We start from the raw sequence: 10,248 nt of genomic DNA, 5'->3' as shown, positions 1-10,248 counted from the left end.
GCGGCCTCGGTGGCTGCCGAGCGTGGCAAGGGCAAGGAGCGGGAGCGAGCGGGGCGGCGTCTGTCAGCGGAGGGGAGGGGCTCCCGCCGCCCCCCGCTCCCTCCGGCCCGGGGAGCTGCAGGGAAACACAAAAGCATCGAGGAAGAGCAGGCACCGGAGCCATCCGAGCCATCCCTGGTAAGCCCTGACCATTTGCTCCCGACCCTGGCACACCCACAGCCCCCCCCCCCCCCACAGCGTGTTATCTGGAGCGTGTGCCTCAGCTGGTGTCACTTGAGTTTCACCAGAGTCGCAAGTTGGCTCCTGCTCTGGGCAATTTGGAGTGACCATCGCATCAGTTCTGCACTAAACACCGTTTAGCCAGACCCAGAGATTTGGCCACATAGTGACTTCTGAACAGAAAATCAAAATGCAGGAGAAGTGCCAGGACCATGGATGGGCCTCGTACAGCACAGTCTTTGCAGGTCACTGTCAATCCAGGCCCTTACAGTCCCTCCTCATCTTTCTTGTAGGCTCCCTTCAGGTACAGGAGCCATTGCTCACTGGTGGTTTTGACTATTTTCTGTCAAGGAAATGAGTTGAATTTCCTTGTTAAATCTAATAGGCTTTTATACTTGGGCTTCTCTGCTGTGGGATTCATACTCAGAGAGTGGTATTTGTGTCTGGACGCTTCCAGAAGGTGGATGTTATCCCTGGATGTATAAAGAAAACGCCTATCCATCATCTCTCAGGCAATGAGAGCGGTGCAGGTGTCTGGCATGGCAGCCTTTCCACCAGTTCACCGGTTGAGCTGGTGCCAAGGTGAGCCCACTCTCTAAATTTCCCTTGCATGCCTCAAGGCGTGCATCGTAAGATTCGTGCTTGTTGGAAGGACAGGATTGAGCCGGTCTTCCGTGCAGTGAGTGTCAGGCGACGTTCTCTTTGCTGCACGTTGGTGACTCCAGGGGGTTCTGGAGTAATACAGACATGCAGGCTCGAGAAGGCACAAAAGAGTGCTTTCCTTTCAAACATGGGAACTGGTGAAAAAGTAGGGTTTGTCTCTCACTGCCTGCGTTCCCTTCAACCCAGGGAGGCCGTATGGAGCTGATGACTTCCTGCCTGTGTTGATACATGTGCTAGCCCAGCGTGATGAGCTGGAGACTGAAATCAAATACATGACGGAGCTGCTGGATCCATCCTTGCTGTGTGGAGAAGGTAATGGATTTTTTTATTTTTACTAGAACTGCCTGAAGGACTAGCGAGGGGACGTTCTTCCTCACAGCACAGTTGCTGTTCCCCTTGTTTGAATAGGAATGCTGTTAAGGGGAGACCTAATGACAGGGATGTTGATAGTGTAGCAGGAGAATGTCCTAATCATTTGCACTGCTGGGTAGCTCGCAGAGCACAGGCCCCAGCGGCCTGAAAATGTGCTGCTGTGCATTGCTTTATGAGCAAATAGGTTGTAGTAGTTCTGATGTTATTACACCCTTCTCACAGATAACAGAAGTTTCCTAAGAACTCTCCTGGAACAGGGAAAGAAGAGAAAGCACACAGACTTTCAATGCAATACTCTAAAACAAGCAAGAGATTTAGTCTTGTCTATCAAATGTCAAAAATCATACACATAATTATGGAATGCTGATGATATAATAATTATGCATAATTGTAACTTTATAGTTAAAAAGATACTTCAAAAACCACCCCTGACAGTTTACCTGCAATTGGCATCAAATATCTGTTATCCATAGGAAGGAAAGCCCCGTGCCCCGGTGTGTCAGGCGCAGAGGATGAGCTGTCCAGGGAATGAGCAGCAAATCCTTTCTGCACCTGCCCTCACCCTGGGACCGGCAACAACCCCAGGTAACGCAGCGTTTGGTGCTCGAGGGACGAGCTCTGGCGTGCCCCAGGTCAGAGACAGTCCAGCTGCGTTACTTCTGCCCGCCGCAGAAGCGGCTTTGGGATCAGGAAAAGAGCTGCTTGCTGGGTTAGCTAGCTAGCTTCTTGGCAGAGGAAACACGGCAGGAGCCGATGATGTTGGCTCGCGTTAGCTCGGAGACAAAGGAAAAGAGAGGCTGTTCAGGTCTGGCTTCTAACAGGTTTAATGCGATGGGATGATGATGATGAGGTCGGTCGGAGGGATGGGATGGGATGGGATCGCTCCTCGGACCCTTGTCCTCAGTTTTATAGGGGAATTTGAAAACCCCGGTGAAAGGGGGAAACAGCCAATGAGTTACAAGCCAGTGGGAGGATACAATTTAACAAGAACCACTGGGGTAAACCGAGAGGCGGGAGTTGTAACAGAACCAATGAACGACCGAGTAACCGAGAATTTTCCCGAGCCGGGGGAGGTGGCTTGGACCCGGGCACCGCCCAGGGGGTGCGGCTTAGGCTTCTGAGCCGCCCCCTGAGTCTGACTCTTCGGGGAACTCGATCCGGGGGATGGGCTGGGATTGATTGGCACCGCTGCCCCAGCCCTGCAGTGGGCGGAATCACCCCAACACCCAGGTGTGAGCTGTGACGGTGAGGAGAGGGCGGCTCCTGCCGGGGGCTGTTCTGGGAGGGTTTTCCTCAGCTCCCTTTTGCATGGCGATGCTGGAGGAGAGGGGCTTGTGGTGGGCTCCTGGGGGGTCTCTCACGGAAGGACGGTGAGAGCATCTCCCAGGGTCTGGGGGAGCGCTTGGATGTGGAGCGTTGCTTGAAGGAGGTGCCGAGGGACGAACCTTTGTGCCAGGCAGCAGCAGGTGAGCCACACCTTCCCCAAGTGCCCCCCCAAAAAATGGGGGTTACGAGGACAGAAGGAGTTTAAATTGAGGGAAGAAGCCCCGTTGTCCCTGCTTCTTAAGGGTTTTAATTGAGGTAAAAATCGTCCTTTTCCCATCATTTGAGAGATTTGAGGAAAGCCCCTGTCCTTCTGATATGTCAGAGGATTAAATTGAAGGGGAGAACCCCTTTATTTGCCATTGTATTGGCTTAAATGGAGGTAAACGGCCCCCGTTGCCTCAGTTGCAGGGGTTAAATTGAAGGAAACTCCAGCTTTTCCAGCATTTGAAGGGTTTAGGTGGGGCCGTGCCGCTGCATTTGAGGGCGCTTCTGGCCGTGCCCCGGCACCGAATGTCTTGCGCGGGAGCACTCCCGGCCCCCGGGGAATTTCTGAGGAGGAACGGCAGTTTGGGGGCTGGGCTGCCGACAGGGCCCGACGGAGCCGCGCCGGTCCGAGCCGTGCGGAGCCGAGCCGGCCCCGGCCGTGCCGCCCGCTGCGTGCGCTCCGTGCGCGGGGCTCGGGCGCCGCCGGGTCCCCCTCGGCCCGGTGCCTGGCTTTTGTCCGGTGAGGGTGTGCTTGGGCATTCAAGGTGACTGGAGAAATCACAGCTGTGGAACTTGAGCAACAGCGGGCGCGTTTCCCCCAGAGAGCTGCGGCAGCGGTTCCATCTCTGCCCTCTGGCTGCAGACTCAGCGCTGCGCTCGCTGCTGTCAGGCGGGGGCAGTGGAGGAGCGCTTTGTGAGGCTTCAGTGAGAAATTTGCTTTGTTTCAGTGCAAAGCTGAGCTCGCCCAGAGGCAAGGGTGTCGCTTTGTACAGTTTAGGACAGGGGGGCTGGAAAACCAGTGGCTAAGTCTTGAACTATCAGGATCTGTATCAGCATGCCTGCGTCTCCTGGTAATCACTTGTAACTGGTAGATGGTTCAGAGGTTCAAGACAGCTTATCTGCTGTGCTGACCAGCGTGTTTTGTTATCTTTTGATGTGTAGGATGGTGCTAGGTTTGGATGGCTTGATCTAAGTTTCAGCTGGCACTGGGAGCGCTGTATAGAAGTATTTTACACACCTTTTTGGTCAATGGTTAGTCTTTTCTTTGTGCTGCAAAAATAAGGTTTCTAGTATGGCTTAACTTATAATGCGACCATTTACCAAATTGATGTCAGTGCTGTGGATTACTTTTTATCTTTCTGATTTTTGTCAGCGAATCCATTTTGTTGTTACGATAGGCTTGTAAGGTCTGGGTCAGGTAGAACTGGACTTCTATGGCTCAGAATTGAGACAACCATTGAAGCTTTTTCTTGCTGGAACTTCTCTTTTTCATTCACTTGCCACTCTAACACTTTCAGCGGTACAATCACCATGTGGCACCAGCCCAGATAACCATACAAAATTAGTCATACAGTGTTTGTCTTTCTTTTTACTACCAGTGCTATGGCTTGTAATTCTTTGGCTGGTACACGTCCTAGTCTTTTTTTTATCACTTGTGCTCTTGTTTCAACATTTTGAGCTATTGCCCTGTATTTCTAGAAATGCAGGAGTATTCATTAGAACCAATTTTGCTGTAGGGTGCGATATCACCAGGATTGGCTTGGCCTTTGGTATTTAAATCTCGTCTTTGCAAGCAGGCAGAGCTTGGGGGGTTGAGAGACAAAGGGAACTGGTTTAATCTCTCCCTCAGGCAGGAGGAGTTTCTGCGGTCTATCTCTTTCTTTAGCAGTGCTAATGTGTATCTCCTGAAGTGGTTCTCTTGATTGCCACACCCACACACAGAGGTAATTCACATACAGGAACAGAATTTTCAAATGGAAGTTAAAGCATCTGAGCGAACTCTGTGGCTATCGCAGAAAAATCCAGGAACATTTCCTTTTGGTGGGGAGTAGATAGAGCATCTGCTTTTGTAATTACAGTTTGATTCACTGGTTATCAGTTTTCAGGAGTTTCACCTTCGAGAGGGAATTTGGTATTTTGCTGAAGGCAGCCACTCCTACAAACTGCCCTTTATTTATGTGTGAATGCATTTGGGACGGTTGTAGGGACAGGGTTTTGTGTTAGGATTCGGTTTTGGGAATCAATTTTTAAACGCTGGCTTCTGCTTGCCTCTTTGATTAGTCAAGCAGAAGAGTTGTGAGTAGAATGCATTCTAAATATACTGCTTCTTAATGATATCCCAACAGATTTTAGCCGTGTAAGAGATAACACTTTTTATTAGAGTTAGTTTCACCAATTCTAATTTTATTTTTCTAAAACTTGAGTTTAGTCTTTGGCTTTTGTAGGGAGTACAAGGGGCAATCAGAAGCTGTTGAAATGCAGGAATGTGGGGAAGCTGGCTGATGGGTCATCTAGCCCTTAGGATGTGTGGCCTTTGCTTGCTGTAAAGGAGCGTTGTTAGGTTGATGGGTTGGTTGATTTGGTTTTTATTTGTGAGGCGTTTGAATTGCCGCTTCCCCCCCCTGCCACTCGGAAGCAGGTTTTGGCACTTGGAAACTCCAGGCAGTTGTTTCCTGTTTCTCTCCTAAACAATTTCTTAGTACATTTGGAGTTTCTTTCGGCAGCGGTCTTAAACGCCTTAAGATCTGCCTCTGCAGAGGCTGGGATGCTTGCGTCTGCACGGCTGTGTTGTGCTTGCAAGCAGCCGGTTTGTGTAGCAGCAGCAGAGGTATTTTTAGCTGACTGCACAGGGGCAACACGTTCCCCTCTTTTCATAATATTCATTCATAACATTCACTTGACTACTCCAGAATGTAATGAATGGATGATGTGGGTTTAAAGAAGTCCCTGCCTTTAGCCCAGGCCTCTGGTAGCGGGCAGTCACGTTACGGAGGTGGCCAGCACGCCAAGAGCCGCTCTCATTCGTAAGTTCTTTAATGATGGCCGATTTGGTCTATTATAGAATGAATTATTTAGTGAATGGACACAAAACTAACAGACATGAGACTTAAAAGAGACTATTACTACACAGGAGTAAGACAAAAGGGACCACTAGTATTATATGCACAGGGTTAAATGTACCATTAAATTTTCAGCTAGCTAAGAAATAGCAGAACTTAGGATCCAATGTTCCTTACCACCAAATGGTTGAAGGGGCACGCATTGAAATCCTCTCCCTCAATTTCTGGAAAAACGACCACGAAGTTGCGTCCGGGCTTCAGGGAGAAATTGTCTTGCCCGTTCCCAGGGAGCGTGTCAGAGACTTCTGCCTCCTGACAACCTGTACTACTTCTACAGTGTGGAACCAGGCCTTTTGGTCACCTCTGGTTTTTTATCTCTTCCCACAACTCTTAAGCTGGCAGACCTTTTGGTGCCAGGAGATGATACCTGCTGGGCCTTGCCCGCCTGGGTTGTCTCTCCTGTCTGCACCAGCCGCCTGTGGTAGGGAGAGGGGCGATATGCCCTGCCCCTGGGCTAAGTATGGATTTAAACGGGGCTGGGTGTTAGTGTTGGGAAGAGACATTTTTCATTCAGACTGCCAAAATAAACACCTGTAAAATCCTAGCTCTGCATTCTGTGTAACATGTTTCTATTTCATATTTGTGTAATCGCAAAAAGCAAGGAAAGAGTAAATGTGACTGTTTCCCACTATTGCAATGTGAAGGTTTTTGAAAGGCTGGTGTATTTATGTTCTATTTTTCCACTCCAAGCTTGGCTTTTTCCCTCCTTTTTCAGTGTCTGCTGCATTGGGTGTCCCAAGGAAGGCTGGATTCCTCAGCAGGAGTCTTAGGAATTGGTGCCAATTCTGCTTTTTCTGAAGGTGTATCCAAGGATGCTACCAAAATGGCTGTTTTCTCCGCTGAAAAGCTTTCCCTCTATGACATCAATGCATGCATGTGTTTTAATCATGTAGCCAGATGTACTAAGAATTGTACTTTCAATGCAAACACCTGCAGTAGGTCTCTGTTTGGTTTGTGTCTGCGAGAGGTGGGATTTGTGCTGGAGAGGTGCTCTTGAGTACAAAGGACGGAGTAAATCGGCTCCCTGGTTGTGCAGTGAAGGACTGACTTGCAGGGAAGGGGAGCATTTATAAACTGCATCAATATTGCCCTGAAATTCTGGGTAGTTGGAGTTGGCTTGGGCCTGTCAGGGTGAGCCATAAGCAACCCGAGCAAGCCCCTGAAGCCTCAATGGATGTTGGAAACACTTCCACAGAAAGCCAAAGCAGTAACGATTCCAGAGGAGAAGTTATAGGTGATTGCTTATGATCGGTGGGGAATTTCCTTGGCAATTATTAACCTTGGACATAGGGCATTTTGGAGGTGGAATTCCAGTTTCAGCCACAGGCACCTGGATGAGAAGGAGAGCTCTTTGCCAGAGGAAGGGAAGTATTCTTTTGCCAGTTAGTGCTGTTAGTGAAGTGATCAGAACAAAAGAGTGACTTCTTTTGGGATAGGCTTATTTATTATATGGATGATAAGCAAGTAAGAGGAATGAACTACATGGATAAGAAGCAGTAACAGCAATCAAGGTCGAAAGGCAATGCATCAAATCATTATTATGTATTCTAGTAGGGATTAGGAAGGGATACAACAGCAGTTACCCTAAAACGTTACTGTCATCCTGCTCTGTACTTGAGCTGGGGAGTCCCATTGCAGAGAAAGACCAGAGAAACCCTCCTGGTAACCCTTAGGGAATGATCCAGACTTGCTCCAAGTTGGTCTCACTTGGATATTGTTTCTTGTACAAGGGTATGTGATCACGTGTTTTGCTTTTCTTTTTTGTGACCTGGGGCTCTGTCACACCCGTCCACTGGCCAGGAGTCCAGGTATGTTGAGCGCGCAGCTCCTGTTTTCCTAAAATTGCAAATCTGGATTTGAAGAGACATATGTCTTTGGAAGTGAACATGGAGTTCAGCTTGAGTTGATGTAGTGATCGACTTAGGTTCAGCTTAAAAAAGGCCCTACCGACATTTTATTGTATCTAATCCCTGCTTTCCCCTGCGTTTTAGTTCTTGCCTCTCGGCCCACTCTGTTTCACGGGGCTGTACATGGTGAAACACTTCCCTGTGTGCTTTCTGGGTTTGAGCTGCCCTGCCCCGGCACGTAGGGTCACGGTTAAGTAGAAGAGTTATCAAACTTAGTGGTTCACCTCTTTTCTGTGGGTTTTTGGGCAGAAGACTTACGGGCCCGGTGTGGGAATAACTCCCAGCCCTCGGCGTCTCGTTGACCGCCTCCCGTTGTCTCGCAGGTCCCCGAGGCGGCTTCGGATCTCCGCGGTCACCGACGCTGCCGATTTTCCCGGCGCGCGCCGTTCGACGTCGAGGAGCGGCATCCAGAGGCTGTGTCGGAGCATCTTCCTGGCTGGAATGTTTTGAGTAAGGGCTGCAGTCAGGGTGTAAGCTGAAGGGTGTGTGACTGTGTGTGTGTGTGACTGTGTCTGTCTGCCTGCGAGAAGAGTGCGGGTGTGGAATGGTTCTGACCTTGTGTGTGGGAGTTTTGCCTTTCAGCTACTTTTTAAACTTAGAGTAAAAACAACCCAGCTGCGCTGGCTGGGGATTTTTTCCCTCCCGGCTGGGTTTTTTTATCTGGGACCCGGCCGGTCTGTGAGGTGCCGTTCATCGCCAGGGTTTGGGTGCCGACCGTGCCGGGGATTTGTCAGGCGGGATGATTTTGGGGCTCCCGGGAACCGCGTTCCCATGGGGTGCTCTCGAGACGAGAGCGAGGGTGGGTTTGTGTGTCAGCTGAAGGAGGTGTGTGGTGGATGAGTGTTTTCTTCTCCGTGTGCTGCTGTTGTTTTGGGTTTCCTGGAACAATAAAATGTCCTAAATTTTCCAGAAATAGAACAATTGTTACATTGTACTGATAGGGGGTTGGCTTGTGTTGCTCTGTGTTCGTGTTTGCTGCTGCACTTGCACATATTGCTCTGTATGTCAGTTGGACTTTGACCAGGGTGCATATGGATTGTACTTGTGCTTGTGTACATTGTTGTTTCCACTTGCTTTGCTGAAGTGTAAATAAAAAACCCTCGTTCAATCAAGCTGAATAAACCCTAATAAAGATACCCCCCCTCCCCCCTTGTGGTTGCTCTCTTCCTTTGGTGTGGTTTAGTAATTTTTTCACCATATTTCTTGCTTTGCTGCTCTGCTTTGCTTTACTTTTCAGTCTATTCCTCACTTGACTTTTTCTAACTCTTTATCTTTTTCTCACTGTTTAACTGTTTCTGGATGTCTCTGTCACTCTATTTCTCAGTTTCTCTTTTTCTCTTCAACACTAATTCTCTTTTAAACTCAATTTCTTTTTCTCTCAAACCCTATTCTTCTGTTTCTCTATTCCTTTTTCTCTCTATTTTTCTTTCTCTTTCTCTCTGACTCTTTCTTTCTTTCTCTCTGACTTTCTTTCTCTCTGACTTTGACTTTTGAACTACCTTTCTCACCTTCCCTCCTTTGTTCATTTTTACCTTTCTACCTTAGGTTGTTTCTGTAGCAGCTTGGAAAAAACCAAGAGACCACTCTTTCTTCAGGCACGATCTGCCCCAGGCTTTGTGTTTCTATTTTGGGAAAGTTTTAAGAGAGTTTTGGCAATGGGCACAGGGAAAGACAAAACAGATCCATGCCCACACACTTGTCAGGGCAGACTTTCTGCCCCTTCTAGGCCACTGACGCAGACATGAAACCCCCCAGCTTTCTGGGAGGTGAAGGAAGAACAGTCACACCTGGTGCTTCTACCTGTAGCCATTTGCCTGCTCTGCATCTTTCCCAAGAGAGCAGAAGGCCCTTAGCAAAGTGAAGATCAGTGGAACAAGTTGCTCTTCCACTCAGGGCTCTCGGTAAGGCTGGAATGGCTGCTGCCAGCCTCTGCACTTTCTGCCTCCCCAACTTCCTCCCTTTGTTTATTTCTACCTTTTTAACTTTCTACCTTTGTTTGGTTCTGACTCTCTACCTTTCTTGCTTTCTACCTTTGTTGCTTTCTACCTTTCTCAGTTTCTGACTTGATACGTTTGTTTGTTTCTACCATTCGAACTTTCTATCTTTCCATCTTTCTTCATTTCTAACTTTCTACGTTTCTACCTTTGTTCATTTCTACCCTTCTGACCTTCTGCCTTTCTACCTTTTTTGTTTCTACTTCTATGACTTTGTACCACCTAAGTTTTCTCTCTTTTTACCTTTGTTCATTTATACCTTTGTTAGTTTCTAACTTTCTACATCTGACTTTTTCTCTTTGTTTGTTTCTACCTTTCTAGATTTGTCCCTTTCTGCCTTTGTTTGTGTGGAACTTTGAAACTTTATACCTTTGTTTTTCTCCCCATTTTTACCTTTCTAACTTTGTTTCTAACACTCTACATTTCTAACTTTGTGCCTTTCTAAATTTGTTTTTTACTTTCTAACTTTTACCTTTCTAACTTTGATTCTAACCTTCTTGTTAGAGTGAAGGCTCCTCTGGCCTCAGGCCCAGAGGGAAGCCAAAGCACTAGGTTTGAATTAAAACCTTTGGACAGATTTTTAACTTTTAGTAGAAATAGATGCTAAGTGCCTTAAACATGAAAAAGCTGTAGCAGAGATCTTAAACACAGCTCTTGCTGCAG

At 48.0% G+C, this 10,248-nt stretch overlaps 1 protein-coding gene across 3 annotated transcripts; it reads left to right on the top strand.

Annotated features, from left to right (window-relative positions):
* The first annotated feature begins 300 nt into the window (after window positions 1–300).
* LOC125325319 (ras and Rab interactor 1-like) lies at window positions 301–8,736 on the top strand. 3 transcript variants are annotated; one of them, XM_048302237.1, is made up of 3 exons: window positions 301–801; window positions 1,069–1,194; window positions 7,915–8,736. In XM_048302237.1, the coding sequence occupies exons 1-3, from the start codon at window positions 735–737 to the stop codon at window positions 8,043–8,045; spliced, it is 324 nt and encodes a 107-aa protein (XP_048158194.1). In that variant the 5' UTR covers window positions 301–734; the 3' UTR covers window positions 8,046–8,736. The 3 variants fall into 3 exon arrangements, 1 of the variants encoding a protein (XP_048158194.1); XR_007203279.1 differs by lacking the exons at window positions 301–801; window positions 1,069–1,194 and adding an exon at window positions 6,491–7,492; XR_007203280.1 differs by lacking the exons at window positions 301–801; window positions 1,069–1,194 and adding an exon at window positions 7,499–7,809.
* Window positions 8,737–10,248: the final 1,512 nt, after the last annotated feature.

This window comes from Corvus hawaiiensis, chromosome 4 (genome assembly GCF_020740725.1).
Source record: "Corvus hawaiiensis isolate bCorHaw1 chromosome 4, bCorHaw1.pri.cur, whole genome shotgun sequence".
NCBI classification, from domain to species: Eukaryota; Metazoa; Chordata; class Aves; order Passeriformes; family Corvidae; genus Corvus; species Corvus hawaiiensis.
The sequence above is the reverse complement of the archived record's forward strand: the minus strand, read 5'-3'. Positions and strand labels throughout refer to the sequence as shown.

What these genes read in the sequence shown, in the direction of transcription:
- LOC125325319 (XM_048302237.1), top strand. Translation starts at nt 735, where the DNA reads ATGAGAGCGGTGCAGGTGTCTGGCATGGCAGCCTTTCCACCAGTTCAC. An exon ending in CCGGTTGAGCTGGTGCCAAG is followed by an intron (nt 802 to 1,068) that starts GTGAGCCCACTC and finishes CCTTCAACCCAG; the next exon opens with GGAGGCCGTATGGAGCTGAT. An exon ending in ATCCTTGCTGTGTGGAGAAG is followed by an intron (nt 1,195 to 7,914) that starts GTAATGGATTTT and finishes GTTGTCTCGCAG; the next exon opens with GTCCCCGAGGCGGCTTCGGA.